The 19,392-nt window shown below is 41.8% G+C and overlaps 1 protein-coding gene across 1 annotated transcript; it reads left to right on the forward strand.

Annotated features, from left to right (window-relative positions):
- The first annotated feature begins 264 nt into the window (after positions 1–264).
- Positions 265–17,856, forward strand: SERINC3 (serine incorporator 3). The gene is made up of 10 exons (XM_029222229.1): positions 265–406; positions 5,701–5,862; positions 6,699–6,892; positions 8,662–8,741; positions 9,398–9,535; positions 9,663–9,832; positions 11,220–11,310; positions 12,615–12,795; positions 15,197–15,424; positions 16,074–17,856. Exons 1-10 carry the CDS (start codon positions 368–370, stop codon positions 16,210–16,212), a joined length of 1,422 nt encoding a protein of 473 aa, XP_029078062.1. The 5' UTR covers positions 265–367; the 3' UTR covers positions 16,213–17,856.
- Positions 17,857–19,392: the final 1,536 nt, after the last annotated feature.

The raw sequence follows: 19,392 nt of genomic DNA on the forward strand, positions 1-19,392 counted from the left end.
TCCTCGTAATACTTTTTCATAGCAATTATCACAGTATGCCATGGTGCGTTTCTGTCCATTGTCAGTCTCTTCTTAACTTGGCCATAAATTCTTGTGCACTTCTGTACCCCAGATCTTGACAAAGTGGACCCCCAGGGAATGCAAACGAGATGAAGGAATAAACCCTGCACTGTTCCTGCAGCCTCCGGCCGGTTTAGCCCCGCCTCCTACCCCCAGCCCCGCCGAGGGCGGTGGGCGGGGCCACGCATGACGCAGGCCGCACGTTTCAGGCCTGAGAAACCGTTGCGTTTCTGAGGAGACGCCTCAACCCGCAGTTACTACAGCGCTAGGAGCTTCCGCCTCGGTTACCTCCATCACCCACATCACCATGGGAGCAGTGCTCGGCGTCTTCTCCCTCGCCAGCTGGGTGAGTTCGGGGTCTGGTGTCTCCGTCGGTCCTGTGGTTTGGGGGAGGGCGATAAGGGCTCCCCAAGCGCAGACCCCGACGGGCCTGGCGCCCGGGGCCCGGGGTTTGGGGGTCCGGCCCTCGGCTGCAGAGGGTATCCGGGGGCGTCCAGGATAAAATTCGCGATGCCCTGCAATCAGGATCAGGCGGTTCGCCTTCTGTGATTGTGGAGGAACATAAGAGGCCAGCCCTCCTTTGTTTACAATTTTGATTGCCCCGCCCCGTGAGCCCTCCGGCCTCTGGGTTCCTCCGGAGGTGGAATGGGACCTGGGACTGAGCTCGGCTCCCGGGGCCCGGGCTCTCTGGTTCATTTCCAAGCACCTTCTTAAGGTGGCGTCATTTATTTGAGCGGGGGTGGGTGGGGCTTGAATAATATTTTTATCCCCTAGCACAGGATTTGCCAAAGCTACAGAGTCTGTGGCAGAGGTGAGATTTTAACCGAGGCCTGTCTGCGGTTCTGGCGCAGTGGAAAGACGGCCTTGTGGATTATTATTCAGAATTGGAAGTCATGGCCTGAACATTTGGGGACCCTGTACAAGTCATTTCTTTCTGGTTTACCTTAAGATGAGGACCGTCACCCCAGCATTCCTCGCCTCAAGAGCTGTTGTGAGGATGAAGTGGATAAATAGGTTGAATCACTTTGTAGATTGTAAACGCCTTTTAAAAATTCCTTTTAAAAAAGGAATTTGGGGATCTATGGAAGAGAATATAATGAGTTCACTCATACACCCGGTTCCGAGGAGCATGATTCCTTAACTGCCACTACTTTTTCTTAGGGACAGAATGTGTTTTCTATCCTTTAAGGTTGTTGATCTTAAATGAAAAGGGCAGTTGGTCTTTTAAGGGCCTAGGTTGTAGTGGCTCTCCAGTTTTTCAGCCTTGACCCGAAGTAAGAATAAATTTTACGTGCTTGATTTAATACACCCATTTAGACACACATTGAAATAATTCTTACCTTTGCTCCCTGCTGTACAATTTTTCTTTTCTATCACATTAAAAAAAAAAATCCTGGTCAGTTGATTTTCTTTCTTTCTTTTTTTTTTTTTTTTACAGTTTACTAGTGGGTCAAACTCACTGTTTACAAAATAGATTTAGAAAAAAATAGTTAAGAAGGACAATAATTAGGGCGAGAATTGGTAATTTGAAACTGGAAACACATTTTGGCTTTGATGTAAAGCTGAGATTTGAATTGATGCCATCAAAGCATTTCTACCTATAAATCACTTTTATATTTTATTAATTCCTTTTGTTCAAGAGGGACAGCAAGGAATTCAGTGTACCAGAGAATGGAATGAGTGAGGGGAAGAATAATAGAAAATGAAGTCAGAAAAGTAAAGGGAGCCAGATCACGTAGATACCCATTGGCCAATTTAAGGACGTTGGCTTTTACTCTTATGTGATTATGGGGATCCGTTACAGAAAAGAGGAATGATGTGATCTGACCAGTGTTTTAACAAGGTTGCTGTGTGGAGAACAGATGTTAGAAAAGAAAGGGTAAAGCAGTGTAGGGGAGGAAAAACTTCCATTCTCAATGGGTTAGTGGTTGGGGCCTGCGAATTAAACTGAGGAAAGACAAATTAGCAAGAGAAAAAAAGAGTTCATGTACTTGTGCAACCCACATACACGCAGGGGTTCTTAGTGTTGAATAACTCAAAGGGGTGGTTAGAATATAGGGCTTATTATATGCCTGACTTAATTGGGGTTAGGGTTAGGATTGGGTGGGGCAGAAAAGGGCTTCCATGGGAGTAACAAATAGGGTTCTTTAGGAAAGACAAATGGGTTTTTAGGAGAACAAACAGGAGATAAGAAAGTTTGTGATAGTACTTGTTTCCGTGAGTGCAGAGGCCTTTTATCTTCTTCGTGGCCATAAAACTTCCTTGGAGAGACAATTTATGACAGTTGCTGCTTTCAGTCACATGAGAAAAGCTCTGAGAAGGCATTTTTTTCTGCTTCTTTTGAATCTCACATGTCTTCATCTGAAAATAATTTTTATACCAACTCAGGGTTCTGAATGGGTTGCTATAGCAGCGAGACAGGAGCTATTGCATTTAATCCAGGTGAGGGATGATAGTAGTGGCTTGGACCAACGTGATACTGAGGATGCTATGAAAGTGGCCAGATTCTGGATACATTTTGAGGATAGAGCTGATGTGCTGACAAATGGAATGAGAGTTTTGGAAAAAGAGAAGGCATGGAGGATGACTCCAAGGTTTTTGGCCTTGGAGGAAGAGTATGGCAACAGGCAACAGTCACATACTCTTCCTTTGGCAACAGGAAGAGTATGTGACGCAACCTGGGTCCTTGGACTCTTTAATCAACAGAAATTGATAAGAGGCTAGAGGAGAATTTCAGCCAAGCAAGAGAGAGAAAAAACAAGTAACAGATGGGGGAACTGGTTCCTTAAATGGGATATGGGTAGGGGCGGATCAGTGGGTTGAGCAAGAGGTGTGGCTTAGGTAATCTGCTCTCCCCCTTGGTGGGGCTCTGTGCAGGAATCGTGCACAGTACCCTGCTATTGCTCTGTGCACCTCAGAAGTGGCAGTTGGTTTGTGGATTTTTTGTATCTTACTGTTCATGTGTGCAGTTATTTTGAGTTCCTTATAGTTTCTTTGTATTCTGTTGCTCAAGGGTTAGTCCAGGTGCAAAGCACTCAGGTAAAGGGTCCCAGGTTCCAGCCTCTCTCAAATAGAGTTGTTTACTGAGAGGGAGAAGTGACATAACAGAGTAGGACAAGTTTGGTCCACAGATTGAGTACCTACTGTGTAAAGGTGCAAGAGATATAACACTAGGTGGGCCCCCCTCAAGGTACAAGATGTAAACAAGTAAGTAGGTGTATTGGTTTGCCAGGGCCTCATAACAAAGTACCACAGAATGGGTGACTTAAATTACAGAAATTTATTGTCTCATGGTTTTAGAGGCTAGAAGTCTGAGATTAAGGTGTCAGCAGGGTTGGTTCCCTCTGAGGGTGGTGAGGTAGACTCTGTTCCAGGCCTCTTCCCCAGTTCCTGGGGGTTTGGTAGCCATCTTTGCTGTTCCTTTGCCTTATCAGTCTCTGCCTTCATCTTCACATGATGTTCTCCCTGTGATGCATGTCTGTGTCCAGATTTCTCCATTTTATGACATCAGCCGTGTTTGATTAGGGGCCCACTCTTCTCCAGTATAACATCATTTTACCTAATTACATCTGCAGCAACCCTGTTTCCAAATAAGGTCACATGCTGAGGTACTGGGGATTAGGACTTAAAACCTACGAATTTTGGAGGACACAATTCAGCCTATAGCAAACAGTAGGCAACTATCATTAGTTTATTTAATTGGCTGGGGGGAAAAAATAGCTAAAGGGAGTCAGGAGTGTGAGACTACAGACAAAATAAACCCGAAGCAATTAGTGTCATTGTTTTCAGGTGTAAAATGTCTGTATTTCTATCTGCGACCAGATACAGACTTCTGTTACAGTCTTTTGACCCAGATTGTAGTTAAGAATTGGAGATGAGCCTGGGTGGTCAATTCCCCATGGCTGTTTTGATTATGGATATTAATGGTTACCTTGATATACAGAGCCCCTGCTATGAAAGGCAGTGTGCTAGGTGCTATGTATTCCTGACATTATCTCATAAAGATTATTACTGGGACCATATACTGTAAAACCAGAATCCCCCAGCGTTGCATCTGCTGCTTCCGCTGATGATTCTGAACTAGCCTGTCCTCGTAATGTGACTTCATAACATCACCTATCAAAGCAATTCAGGTGGTTTCCTAATCAAGCGTATAGAAGAATGACTCAGAGTATGTCCTCTCATCTGGAATGCTCATTAGGAGAATTTAGCTGACCAAAGATCCAGGTTACTTTTTTTGCTTTAATTGAGGTAAAATTCACATTACATAAAATTAACTATTTTAAAGTGACATTCAGTGACATTTAGTATATTCACAGTGTTGGGCTATCATCACACCTGTCTGATTCCAGAACATTTTCATCACCCCAAAGACAAACTCGATTTCTGTTTAGCAGTCTACTCTCTTCTCCCCACTCCCTCCAGCCTCTGGAAACCACTAATCTGCTTTCTATCTCTGGATTTACCTATTCTGGATATTTCATATGAATGAAATCATACAATATGTGACCTTTTGTGTCTGGCTTCTTTCACTTAGCATGATGTTTTCTAGGTTCACCTATGTTGTACCAGCTATCGGTACTTCATTTTTATGGCCAAATAACATTCCATTTTGCGGGTATACCACATTTTACTTATCCATTCATCAGTTGATGGACATTTGGGTTGTTTCTGCCTTTTGACAATTGTAGATGGTGCTACCTTGAACATTCATATACAAGTTTTTGTTTGAATACCTGTTTCAGTTTTTTTGGGTGTATATGTAAGGGTGTAGTTACTGGGCCATATGATAATTCTATGTTTGACTTTGAGGAATCTCCAGGTTACTTTTTTGTTTTTTTAATAAATTTATTTATTTATTTTTGGCTGTGTTGTGTCTTCATTGCTGTGTGTGGGCCTTCTTTAGTTGAGGTGAGCAGGGCTACTCTTCATTGTGGTGTGCGGGCTTCTCATTGCCATGGCTTCTCTTGGTGTAGAGCACAGGCTCTAGGCACATGGGCTTCAGTAGTTGTGGCACGTGGGCTCAGTAGTTGCGGCTCGCAGGCTCTAGAGCGCAGGCTCAGCAGTTGTGGCGCACGGGCTTAGTTGCTCCGCAGCATGTGGGATCTTCCCAGACCAAGGCTCGAACTCCAGGTTACTCTTGAATGGAGCCAAATGTCTCTTGCTTTCATTATTTATAAAGGTTTCCATGTAATGTTGCCTTATGCTGTAATATCAGATTTGGTAGCTAGGATTCCCAGAAAACAGCAAGTGGAGTTAGTTTCTATTTTTCTCAGTATTAAGATATATTGTTTTTAAATAAAATATGCTGTCTGTGAGAACATAACCAACATTTATTGGGCTTTTACTGTGTTTTAGGCATTGTGTTGAGTACTAATTTAATATAGCAATGTCTGAGGGAGGAAGATTCAGTTATTGAGTTTAATTTACAGATCGAGAAATAAGCTTGCATTATGTAACTTGTTGAGGTAAAGTGGCAGAAATAATATCAACTCCAGAGCCCATGCTTTTAACCACTTCCTCCCATCTATAGTTCTCAGTTAAAACTTTCAAAGCCTGGTTGGCCTCATCTTCTGTTCTGGATGTCACAAAGGAGTCCACTGAAGGAGGTCTCAAATGGTGATGATATGCTTATTACAGGTTCCATGCCTTTGCGGTGGTGCATCATGTTTGCTGTGTAGCTGCTGTCCCAACAGTAAGAATTCCACTGTGACTCGCCTCATCTATGCTTTCATCCTCTTCCTGGGCACTATTGTATGTTGTATCATGTTTCATGAAGGGATGGAAACTCAGCTGAAGAAGGTAAGTAGAGGTAACCGTAACCTTATTTAACGTAGTGGTTTTTATTATTTTTATATTTTGTAGAGTTTTAGTTGTAATTAGTACTTATTTCTTCACTGTTGTGAAAGTCAAGTTCGTTGCATTTGTTGGGATTTTAAACTTTGGTCATAGTCAAGACACAGAATATAAAGGTATCAGTCTTTTCCCAAAGTAAAGGTAGTCAGAATGAACATCTTTAGTCTAACAGCTTTGGGAAAGATATTAAAAGAGTGGCCCTGAAACTTTATCTTTTCTTGTATGTTTAGTTTTAAACATTTAAACTAGACTAGCCCTTCACCTTCGGAAGGAGTGGGTTGTAGCATGAAAACTCATGGGAAAATGGGAGATAACCTCATCCACAGGTAAGGGCCAAAAAGAGAGCACTCAGGACTTCCCTGGTAGTCCAGTGGTTAAGAATCCGCCTTCCAATGCAGTGGACGCGGGTTTGATCCCTGGTCGGGGAAGTAAGATCCCACATGCCATGGAGCAACTAAGCCCGCGGGCTGCAGCAAAGAGACTGCACACTGCAATGAAAGATCCCGTGTGCTGCAACTAAGAGCCAACGTAGCCAATAAATAAATAAATAAAATATTGAAAAGAGAGAGAGAGAACTCTTGCCTTTTATTTTCAAAATGCAACTTGTTTATACTATTTGGTGACAAGATTGTAAGTGAATTGGAAGGCAAAGAGAAAAGTCCCACAGGAGAGTCTTGCAGTTGTTTAAGTGGTCAGTTTTAAAAATCCAGGCTTTCCTATTGTGGAATAGAATCTCTCTTTAAATGTGGATATTCCCATAACATTAAAATTGCTTTTTCCAGATTCCTGGATTCTGTGATGAAGGACTTAAAACCAAGGTGGCTGATACAATCATGGATAAACATTGTGATGTGCTGGTTCGTTATAAAGCCGTATATCGAATCAACTTTGCCTTGGCCGTCTTTTTCTTTGCCTTCTTTCTGCTCATGTTAAAAGTGAAAACGAGTAAAGATCCCAGAGCAGCGATACACAATGGGTTTGTAGGAATTATTTATTGTTAACTTGTTATGTTATGATGTGCATCCTCCCCTTCAGCAGTTAATGTTGCCATTTTGATGAAAGCAGTAGAGTATGTAAATCAGTGGCCCGTATGTATTTCCGACCTACTCTACATGGGAAGTTGTTCCAACGTCATTTTCAGTTGGAGCCCTGCAGCATGGAAGAGGTAGAGTGGACAAGGAGAATCTTGTCTTTTTCCTGTATTTTTTAAAAATACCTTTGCTTAAAGTGCCTAGATTTTTATGGAACACCTGTGAAACAGTTCAAGCGTTGTGCTAAGCACTACACACACACACACACATTTTTTCTTTCTGTTGTTAAAAGAGAAACATTTACCTGATATATTTAAACAGTATACAGAAAGATAAATAGTGAATATATTTGGGCCCCTGATTCACATATTCTGTCACTTCCCATTCCTGATCCCCGGTTCCCCTTTACAGGGAGGCTAAATAAATTGCCTAAGATGTCTCAGCTAGTGAGGGTTGGAGCTAGGATTGAAACTCAGGTCTGTCCAGCTCCAAAGCTGCTTTCTTTACACTCTGCCATACAAGGCAGTCTTTAAAGATTGACTGAAAGCCAGGTTTGGTCCCGGCTTTGCCAGTGACGAACTGTGTGATTGTGGGCAAGGCATTTATGTCCAATCGCCTGACGTGCAGCAAGCCAACCTGAGATGCTGAGGTTTGCAGCAGGGACGGGAAGACAGACCTCAGATCCGCCTCCCCGAAGGCGAGAGGCTTTAGTTATTTATGGGATAGAGAAGCAGAGTAGTCTTAGGTTTGGGGAAAGGGAATTGGAGGTAAGGAAAAGGTGAGGTCATCAGTGTTCTGCACAGGTGTATCTGAATTACATGCTTCTTAATAGGATGCATGTTCAAAGTGGAGATGCTTAGCATAATCTGAGGGTAGAGTTTTTGGCACTCTGACATCAAAAGGATCATTCATTTTTGGCACTGATATCAAAAGGGTTATTCATTGCACATCTGTGCAGGCCCTGTCTTAGGGTCAGTGGTCCCAACCAGTCTTAGGCAGCTTGAACTGGAGAAAAACTAACTCCCAGTTTCTGAAAAACAGCTTAAGCCCCCGTTACTATAGTGACCCACAAGTCAGAGGCACGTTATCTATAGGGGTAGTTAAAAAAGAGTCTTGTGGTATATTATCTAGGCCATATGAAGGTTGGAGGGTATGAAATTTGAAGAAAAAAAAAATTACGATGAGCCTTTTGAAGGCAAGGCTGCAAGCGGGGGTGGTTCTTTAACCAGCTGTTCCCTTAGCACTGTTGTGTAAGGCAAGCTCAAGAATTTCTGTTGGGCACCAGTGTCTGTTAACTATGGGGCACGGTTTCAGGATGGGTTTTTTAACACTATGGGGCATGGTTTTACCATGTTGTAAAAGAAGGATTTGGTGATTCACTTTCCCCCAGATCTAAGTTGATTGCTTTATATTTAGCTAACATCGTTAGTTTAGAATGCTCCAGAATTCTAGAAAAAGGCCTATCTTTAAGTGCTAAAAGTAGGGAAATAACATGTTTCTTTCTTGTGAATGTGCATGATTTGGTCTCTGTGCTAACGTTTGTCCTTAAATTGTGTGAAGTATTGAGTGAAGTAGTTTCATGTCAAATGAAGAAATAAGCCTAATCATGTTGGAAGTGGCTAGTAAGGCTTTATTTTTGCCTTTTAGAAATTCATTTTTCTCAGTGAAAGGGCAAAAATTAGCATTTCAGAAGTGTACTTTTATATTTTAATAGGTTTTGGTTCTTCAAAATTGCTGCCATTGTTGGTATCATGGTTGGATCTTTCTATATCCCTGGGGGCCACTTCACCACAGGTATGGTTCACTATTGGGGGGTCAATTATAATATATACAAACTCTACAAATGATTGTGTTAAAGCTACATTTTCATTACTGATTTTTGCAGAACTGGTAATTAAATGAGATGGTGTCCAATTACCATGACTTGGTACTAATATTAAGATATTAATTGATTGATTAAAGCCGGGAGGCATTCAGCCCACTTCTCAGCTGTTCTGGAACCATATGTTCATTTGCCAATATTTTAATAGTTTCTCTTCTCACTTGGTAATACCACGTTAATCGGAGAGCTTGTCAAAGTAAGGACTTGTAACCATGTGTTCCACTATTCCTGTCTTAACCTGCTTCCTTATCGTGACATCTGTGGATTTCCACTGTGATTTTTATCCCTGTAAGTAAAGGAAAGGTCTTATGTCTTTTCCATTTGGAATGTCAGACCCTAGGCTCCCCTTGGCACAAGCTAGAACAAGTTTTAAAAGGTCTGAAACCCAACAGAACACTTCTCAGAGAATGCCTTTGAGTTTGGAATTGCAATAATCTTGCTGTACTGCTGGAGACAATGTCTTTATTACCTCTCTATTACTTGAATTGAAATCTTTTTAGAATGTTGGACAGTAACATTCTGAAATGTTGCTCCTATGGTGAAGAGTAACTGTGCTTTTGGTTTGTAGCCTGGTTTTTTATTGGCATGGTGGGGGCTGCCTTCTTCATCCTTATCCAGCTGGTGCTGTTGGTGGACTTTGCTCACTCTTGGAATGAATCATGGGTAAATCGAATGGAAGAAGGGAACCCAAGGTGCTGGTATGCGGGTAGGTATCTAAACCCCTATGAGAGCCATACTGCATTATGCTACGTTAAATAGGGTGAAAATTGGTCCTCGTTAGTATAAGAGTTTGTTATGACTGTGGGCATTCATGTTTGTTTTCTTTTTTCTAGCTTTACTGTCTGTCACAAGCATGTTTTATATCCTGTCAATCATCTCTGTCGTATTGCTCTACACATACTACACCAAACCAGATGGCTGCACAGAAAACAAGTTCTTCATCAGTTTTAATCTGATCCTTTGCATTGTGGTTTCTATTATGTCAATCCATCCAAAAATTCAGGTATGGTTGTGATTTCTGCTTCTTCCTCCTGTGAAGGATTTTTAATTAATGCTAAACTTGAAACCTAGGTAACCTGTTGTATGAATTTATGTCCAAGTTTATCTACTTAAACATTTTTCTACTTCAACACGATAAAGTCTTCTTAATTATAACTTAATCACTCTAAAATGTGCCATTGAGGGCCAGTAAATGAATAATTTCCCTATTATTTAAGAAAAATATCTATGTAACTTGAGAATTTATCATTCTTATAAAATTGTTTATATCATGAGAATGATTCTTAGGAATCTTTAGCAAAGATATTTTAGGGGAATTCAACTAGAAAAAATAATTGATTTTAATATTTAAAACAGAACTCATGCTCCTGAGTTTCGTCATTTAAATACAATATTTTTAAAATTCAGATATGAATTTAGGTATGAAAAGAACATCTAGACATCACCTCTCCTTTTTTATTTTTATTTTTTTTATTTTTTTTTATTTTTATTTTTTTGCGGTACGCGGGCCTCTCACTGTTGTGGCCCCTCCCCTTGCGGAGCACAGGTTCCGGACGCGCAGGCTCAGCGGCCATGGCTCACGGGCCCAGCCGCTCCGTGGCATGTGGGATCCTCCCGGACCTGGGCACGAACCCGTGTCCCCTGCATCTGCAGGCGGACTTCCAACCACTGCGCCACCAGGGAAGCCCTCTCCTTTTTGAAAAAAAAAAAAGTTATTTTATTTTTGGCTGTGTTGGGTCTTTGTTGCTGGGCGCGGGCTTTCTCCGGTTGCGGCGAGCAGGGGCTACTCTTCGTTGCGGTGCGCGGGCTTCTCATTGCGGTGGCTTCTCTTGTTGCGGAACACCGGCTCTAGGCGTGTGGGCTTCAGTTGTTGTGGCTCGCGGGCTCTAGAGCACAGGCTCAGTAGTTGTGGCGCACGGGCTTAGTTGCTCCACGGCATGTGGGATCTTACCGGACCAGGGCTCGAACCTGTGTCCCCTGCATTGGCAGGCAGATTCTTAACCACTGCGCCACCAGGGAAGCCCACCTCTCCTTTTAAAAGTGAGAAAACCGAAGTTCCAGAGAGGTGATGGGTCACCAAGCTAGCCAGTGGCAAAGCTTAGCTTAGAGTTCACTATACCAAGGAACTAGTAGTAAATCTAAGCCTTTGTATGATATACAGGAATTTCCAGGATTATGAAATGCCTGAGAACCAGTAGTACATGCCTCCTCTTTCTTGGTTCTTTTTCAAGCTAACTCAAACTGAAAGGTTACTTGTCATCTTTCAACTGTCAAGCAGAATTAGAAGGTTCTCAATTAATAACAATTTAGTGGGTCCCAGGAAGTATGCTGGGTTTTAGAAATTCAGCCCTTGCAATTCCTATGGCATTGTTTTCTTTTTGATTCTGTAGGAACACCAGCCTCGTTCTGGCCTCCTGCAGTCCTCTATCATCACCCTCTACACCATGTACCTCACATGGTCAGCCATGTCCAATGAACCTGGTAAGGGAGTTTTAATAACGCATTCATTTGGTGAAAAGAAAGTAAGAAATGAGAATTTCCCTGGAAGCCCAGTGGTTAGGACTCCATGCTTTCACTTCTGTGGGTCTGGGTTTGATCCCTGGTCGGCAAACTAAGATCCCACAAGCCGCGCCACACAGCCAGAAAAAAAAAGAAAAAGAAAAAAGAAAGTAAGAAATTACTCCTTTGGTGGGTGCAGAAACTAGAGCTGGAGCAAATGTCAGACAAACAAATGAACAGACAAAAAACTTCACTTAAATGTACAGTGTCCACGGTATTTACCTTTCAGGTTTTATTCTCCATGTCTATTCATAGCTCTTCAGAGCTGACAGCCTAAAGGACCACAGTCCTTTATATAGTCCAGACTTTTCCCTGGACTAAGTCAAACTAGTTAAGAGCTGAACAAGGCAACATTGTTTTGGCCCTTTGTAGAATTACTTTAATTGAGTGTTACTTTGGTGGTACAGGCTGCAGAAGAAACAGCTGCAGGAAATCTCCTTTTGTAGATCTTATGGGATTGTTTCTCAGTGGGGGTATTTTATGGACTCCTTTTCAAGGAAAACCATTATTTCAGACCATTCAGTGATGACTCAACTTATTTTTATTGTATTCCTATGTAACTATGTAGAAACAAAACTAGGGATAAACTCCTTGTGCTTTTTTTTTTTTTGCTAACCAGGCCAAGTTTATTGAATCTAGCCTTATTTTGCAAACAAATTAGTTTTTTTTTTAAGTTTTTATTTTATATTGGAGTATAGTTGATTAGCAATGTTGTGATAGTTTCAGGTGTACAGCAAAGTGATTCAGTTATATATTTTCCCATTTAGGTTGTTACATAATATTGAGTAGAATGTCCTGTGCTATACAGTAGGTCATTGTTGATTATCCATTTTAAATATAGCAGTGTGTACATGTCAATCCCAACCTCCCTAACTATCCCTTCCCCCCTGGTAATCATAAGTTTGTTTTCTAAGTCTGTAAACTTGTGCTTTAAACACAACTATAGAGCCAAAAAGACTTGCCAGTTAAATTTCAAACCCAGTGAAATCAAGATTGACATTTATGATATTTGACAAATACTTTGTTGTTGTAGTTTCATTTCCTTTTTTCTAAAACTAAGTCTCTGGTTGCAACACAGATGCGTTACTGACTTCCCAGTTGCAGGTTCTTTGAAGTGTAGCATTCCCATGTTTTAAATCACGAATGAGTGATGTATAGCACACCCCTCAAATCCTTTTGGACCAAATGAGTTATACCAAAAGATATAAACAGTTTTTCATTTTCAGATCATTCCTGCAACCCTGGCCTATTGAGCATCATTATGCACATGACCTCACCAACCTTGGCTCCTGCAAATGCAACTGCTCTTGCCCCTACTCCTGCTGCACCATCGCAGAGTGGGCCTTCTCTGAATAAAGAGAACTTTATTGGGCTGGTCGTCTTTGTTCTCTCCCTTTTGTATTCTAGGTAAGTTTAAAAGTACTTAGGACAAGATTCTTATGAAGGTTAGTAATAGAGTGAAGAAGCTATTTTGCTTTCAAAAAACAGTGAGAAGAATTACAAAAATTTAACTCTTCCTTATTAAAGTCATTGACTTGCTTCAGTTACCTTGCTGTGTACACTTCTTTAAGTTCAGTAAATCCTCTCATCAAATAATTCCTCCCAGGCTTACTAAGAGATATGTTCTCCTTTGTATAGGAGGATAAAGCCTTTACCTGACCCTGGATCAGCTAGAATACTGGCTCTGAAAATTGGTTGGCTTATCTTTTTTTAAAACAATCTTTATTTTCTGATCACTGTTATACATGAAATGTTAGTCTGTAGTTAATCCAGGACACCAGATATAACCTGTGTTAGCAGTATTCACTCATTCTCCCACCCATTTTTATTGATATTGTCTGTATAAGTGCATGTTACTTTAATAACTTTAAAATATGAAATAATAAAAATGGGCAAGGATATATTTATATAAATTAATAGCTTAAGTGAGAACAGTAGGAAATGAAATGGTCCTCCCTCTATAAATTTACCTCTTCTATGATTAACATTTTGGTACATATTATTTCAGGCTTTTTTCCTTTGCTTATACTTACTGTCTATTGACCTATCTGTATCTATATAATTATGCATATTTTTATAAATAGTTACATAATTTTATTTATATCACTTGATATCTAATTTTTTCAAAATAAATTGGGAGCGGGCTTCCCTGGTGGCGCAGTGGTTGAGAGTCTGCCTGCCGATGCAGGGGACACGGGTTCGTGCCCCGGTCCGGGAAGATCCCACATGCCGCGGAGCGGCTAGGCCCGTGAGCCATGGCCGCTGAGCCTGCACGTCCGGAGCCTGTGCTCCGCAACAGGAGAGGCCACAACAGTGAGAGGCCGGCGTACCACAAAAAAAAAAATAAATAAATAAATAAATTGGGAGCATTCTATATAACAGTATATATACTGTTCTGAAATGCCTATGAATTTGTCATAATTTGGACAGCTTTGCACATAATGTGTAGATTTATCCTTTTTTCTTTTTTTAATGATTGCTTAAAATATGGGTTGGCAAATAACAGCCCTTTGGGCTGGCTTCCTGTTTTTGTAAATAAAGTTTTATTGGCATACAGCTATGTTCATTTGTTTTCATACTGTCTGTGACTGTTTTTGTTTGTTTTCCTTTGATTCTTGATCTTGGGGGCAAAGCTTTTAGTCTTTCACTATTAAGTATGATGTTAGACCTGACTGTTTGTTTGTTTGTTTTTGCGGTACATGGGCCTCTCACTGCTGCGGCCCCTCCCGTTGCGGAGCACAGGCTCCGGACGCGCAGGCTCAGCGGCCATGGCTCACGGGCCCAGCCACTCCGTGGCATGTGGGATCTTCCCAGGCTGGGGCACGAACCCGTGTCCCCTGCATCGGCAGGCGGACTCTCAACCACTGCGCCACCAGGGAAGCCCAGCCCTGACTTTTTGATAGATGCCCTTTATCAGTTTGAGGATGTTCTTCTCTATTTTTATTTTGAGTTTTTATCATGAAAAAAATATCAGATTTTTGTAAAATGCTTTCTCTTTGTCTGTTGAGATGTTCATGTGGGTTTTGTCCTTTATTTGTATGTACTTTTTAATTCAGTCATTTAACAAACTTTTAGTGAATATCTGCTGTGTACTAGAAATGCATAGATGACTAAGGTCACTGTTGTCAAAAAGTTCTATGAATAGCAAGGAAGACAAGAACAGTAAGTGATATAGCAGAAGGAAGAGTAAGGAGCTGTGGGAATTTAATCCAGCCTAGTGATAGGGTGATGCCAGGGAAGACCTCCTAGAGGGCACAGCATGATCAGAGAATTTAAAGGGTGATTAAGTTAGCTGGGAGAAGGTGGGGAGTGCATTCCAAGCAAAGGAGAGAGGTACTTGTGAAGTCCTGGAAGCAGACACTGAGAGCATAGTATGTTTTGGGAAACTCCTAGGCAGTTAAACCCTCAAACTGTAACTGATGAGAGTACTGTCCCTGTCTTGTGATGACAGGCATTTAAGCAAACCCTTCAGAAGCCCTTCGGTCCCCAAAGCAGGAACAGTTCAGAAATAACCTTCATGTGTATAGACCAGTGACAGCATTTCGTGTTCATGGCCCCTTTCTTTTTTTTTTTTGCGGTACGCGGGCCTCTCACTGTTGTGGCCTCTCCCGTTGCGGAGCACAGCCTCCGGACACACAGGCTCAGCGGCCATGGCTCATGGGCCCAGCCGCTCCGCGGCATGTGGGATCTTCCCGGACCGGGGCACGAACCCATGTCCCCTGCATCGGCAGGCGGACTCTCAACCACTGCGCCACCAGGGAAGCCCAATGGCCCCTTTCTGACTTACCTTCTTGGGGTCACTCTCCAGCATCCGCAATGCCAGCAATAGCCAAGTAAGTAAGCTGACCCTGTCAGGAAGTGACAGCGTGATCCTCCGTGATACAACTGCCAATGGCGCCAGCGATGAGGAAGATGGACGGCCTCGGCGGGCTGTGGACAACGAGCGAGAGGGCGTGCAGTACAACTACTCCATATTCCACCTCATGCTCTGCTCGGCTTCCTTGTACATCATGATGACCCTGACCAACTGGTACAGGTAGGAGGCAGAGAGAGAATCGAGGGAAAAACACTTAGCCCCTCGGGGTTGCCTGTAAAGTCTCCATCCATTGTCCTGACTTCAGAATCCCCTTTCTTTACCCTTATAATGAAGTTGTGTTCAGTGCTCTTTTCTGAAATACTTTTGACTTTTTCTCCTCTTGCATTTGAAATCCAGTTGGAATTCTTACAGTGAAAATCACGGGAAGCCCTTCCAAACTTGAGTTACTTGAGAGAGAAAATCATGACATTAAGTGAGCTGACTTGTCTTTGTTCCCTGATTTTTCTCTGTCTAGAGATGTCCGTATAGAGTATTCTGATCAAAGTAATCATGTGGTAAGGAAGGAGAGTTTCAGGGAGGTCATTTCAATCTAGACTTTGACCAATATGTAGAAGAGCTAGATGTTCCTGAAGAACTTTTTGCAAGGAATAGTCACGGTTCTTCATGCAGGCAAGAAGATAAAAGCTGTTTGAGAGGCAGAGTCCCCTGCTCATAAAAACTAAAAATCACAGCTTTCTCAAGTCTCTTCTAGAAACTTACTAGGGAGTCGTGTCAGTCGAATTTCACTGGAGCATTTCTTAGCTTTTGCTGAGGGGCTGCTGAATGCTGAAATTAGGCTCCTTTACCTACCTCTCTGCTGTTTTCTTAGCCCTGATGCAAACTTCCAGACCATGACCAGCAAGTGGCCAGCTGTGTGGGTCAAGATCAGTTCCAGCTGGGTCTGCCTCCTCCTCTACGTCTGGACCCTTGTGGCTCCGCTCGTCCTCACCAGTCGAGACTTCAGCTGAAGCTCTGAGTGCCAAGGACACACTGAAATTCATAAAGGTCTCCTTTGCTGAAAGCTCACATCCCTTTTACTTTTGCTTCAACTAATATATTAAGCAAACTCTCTGCAAATAAGACTATATCCAGGTTTATATCAGAGGGCAAGAGTGAATGATGCTTGATGCAGGATCAGAACTTTTCGTTTATATCTATATTATGTTTATTTGTAAGGATATAGAGTAAAAGGAACGTTTTGCCTTTTAAAGTGAACTACAGCTGTGCTGTGAAGAGAGTTCTTTATTAAGACTTATAGGTTCCTACAACTTTGATTTAACATGTAAGACAGAAAAATGTTGGATATTTGAGGCCGTCGTTAATATATTTCTATTGCAAAATCTTTAAAAAGCATAGTAATTATAATGCATTTCTATGACAGTTTTCTTCTGTGAAAGTCTTGTGTGAAACAGGCTCTTTGTTCAGTCCTTAAACTCATAGTGCTTGGCGAGAGGAGTACATGTGTGGGTCTTGCCCCAGAAAGGGGTTGCTAGTATGGCTACTGTTTCTATATCTTGAATTTTTTCATTTACTTTTTTTTTAATACTACAGTCTTGATGCTGCTTGATTTAAGCCTGTGGCTTTGCCAGAAATGTTAATTTCAATTAAATGCTTTGTAGGTTTGGTTAAACTGAAGATTCACTTGGGAAAACCGTGCAACTTTAGTCTATGTAATTATCTTGTTATGAGTATGTAAAAGTATAATGCATGTGAATTTATTATTTGCACTATAAAGGTATTTGATTAAAATAGAAAGACAAGCTTTTAAGGCCCTTTCTTTAACAGCTTTTATCAGTTAGCAGCCATTCTATGTTTTTCTTTTTTTTTGGACATATGGACAGTCAGGTTTATAAATCATCTTGCAGAATGCTCCTGTTCCTTCTAAAACTTAAGGTCTGGCTGGTGAGTAGAGTCCTGAACTCATTTGGAAATGGTACTAAATATCTTTTCTGGGCAAGACACTTGGGTAGATGAGAGAGAAGGTCAGCACTGTCGGGAAGCTTCTTCGGGAGAGGCAGCACACAGGGCGGTAGAAAAGAACAGTTCACTCAGGGAAGATTTACTGCGCGTTCTGTACCAGGCCCGGTCAGGTTCTGGGATGCACCTTTAAACATGACAGACAGCGGCTCTGCCATCTTGGACTTAGAGTTTCGAGGAGGGTATAATGAGCTGACAGGTAGTACAACGTGTTGTGATTAGTGCTGTGATTTAGGAATTGCAGAGAACTCAAAGTAGAGGTGCTAGGTTGGGGTGTCATGGTAGGCTTCTTGGAAAAAGTGTTGTCTAAGCCAAGAAATGTTAGGAGTTAGCTAATAAAAGAGAAATGGGGAAGTGGAATGGCATTGCTGAAGGGTAGACTAAACGGTATGTTAAGGGTAGGGAGATTAAAAAAAAAACAAACATGTTCAGTGAAGCTGTAAAGGGGAGAAGTGGGCAGGGACTAGGTCACGAAGGGCTTTGTAAACCACATTGAAGAGTTTGGACCTTATGCGAGGGCAACAGGGAACATATTCACATATTCAGAGTGACATGGATGAATGATGTCTTCAGTCACTGTGGCTGATATGTGGAGAATGGATTTAGGGACATGAGACCAGGGGCAGTCCATATAATAAGATTTGAAACAAAGAAGTCAAAGTGAGGATGGAGAGAAACTGACAGCTGAGAGCTACTGAGTAATTAAAAATTTTAACTTGGCAATTGATTAGCTACGGGGGAGAGGTAGATTCCTAGTGATGCTGGTTTAATCACCTGAGTGTATGGTGGTTCCGTTTATATGGTGAGAAAAACCGGAAGGGGAGGAACAATTTGCACTAGAAGAAAGATGGGAGGTGGTCCCTCAAGATGGCTAAGAGTCAGACTGTTTAGGTTTGCAAACAAGCTTTTGTCATTTTCTATCAGTCAGACTGGTCAGTTAATACTTACTGAGTATATACTATGCTTTATGACCTTGGGCAAATGACAAGCTGTCTGAGCCTCAGTGTTTCCTTTGTTTGGAAGTTTATCTTAGTACAAAAGATTGTTTAGGGAGTAAAACTACTTTGCAAAGTGCTTAACCCATTTTAAGCACATCTGGTGGTAGCTGCTAATCTCCGTGTGGGCTAATATGAGACTGGACAATAGTCAAAGGTCAGAGATATTCAGCCATAATCTTGCGGAAGTTAGATTTGAGGTGTTCTTACAGAATTAAACAGATGGGACATAGAGGGGACAGTATCAGTTGAGCTGTAGGTGAGGGGTCAGGAAACAGGGCTTGATATGAAGTGTTGGAACCGCCACCATTTAAACCAGTACCTTATGCCATGGTTCAGAGATAAAGTTGCCAGGGATTTGGGGGGCAGTTCGGGGAGGTGTAGCCCCTTACTTTGCCACTGAAATGCAATCACCTCATTTTCTTTAAAGCAGGGCCAGCCAGTTTAAGACTTTTAAAGGTCCTGAACTTCCAGAACATTACCGTGTACCATCCCCCACCTTACGTCCTTTAAGGTAAAAGCAATACTAAACTGTAAAGTAAATGTAACAAAGTCCAATAAAGGTTTTATTTTTTTCTCATGATGATAACTTTGATATTAATTTGAAATAACAAATTCTCTTTAAAAACGAGAGGGCAGTGTCCCTGCTTTGCTTGGTTATACCCTAAGAATAAGTTAAAGTTGGCCTGTTGCTAGCACACCCAGTAGTTTACTCAAGACTCAAGTGAATTACACACGTTGAGTGCTGAATTATACACATGCATTAAAAATGTCAGTATTTTCGGTAAGCCCAGGATTATACTATAAAGCAAGGGAGTATTGAATCCTCAGACCTCATGGTGTTATCCCATTCCAGAGGAGTCACCTGGTGTCTTATCACCATGAACAGGCCTCTCTGTCCCCCACTGTTGCAGATTGGGGTCCCTGGCTTTGAGGTCAGCAGTGTGCTCTAGGAATTCATCAAAGGCAACATCGTGGCTGCCAATTACATGCTTAGAGCTGGGAGAAAGCTTATAGGCCCTCGTTGGATTTCCCTGTCTGGGTTGTTCTTGCTAGGTACTCAGTTGGATGGGAAATAAAACTCTTGACAACCAAAGATACTCCCAAAGAACGGCCATAGACCTGGTTTTCAGTGCTTTTTGATGTTCTGGACCAAACCATGACTGAGGCCTAATT

Source organism: Monodon monoceros, unplaced genomic scaffold (assembly GCF_005190385.1).
Source record: "Monodon monoceros isolate NGI ecotype Baffin Bay Population unplaced genomic scaffold, NGI_Narwhal_1 Super_Scaffold_13, whole genome shotgun sequence".
In the NCBI taxonomy this organism is placed as follows: Eukaryota; Metazoa; Chordata; class Mammalia; order Artiodactyla; family Monodontidae; genus Monodon; species Monodon monoceros.

Bases quoted from the DNA above. Each gene is read 5' to 3' on its own strand.
- SERINC3 (XM_029222229.1), top strand. From the start codon at position 368: ATGGGAGCAGTGCTCGGCGTCTTCTCCCTCGCCAGCTGG. The intron at 407-5,700 runs GTGAGTTCGGGG...TGCTTATTACAG, and splicing joins TCTTCTCCCTCGCCAGCTGG to GTTCCATGCCTTTGCGGTGG. The intron at 6,893-8,661 runs GTTTGTAGGAAT...ATATTTTAATAG, and splicing joins AGAGCAGCGATACACAATGG to GTTTTGGTTCTTCAAAATTG.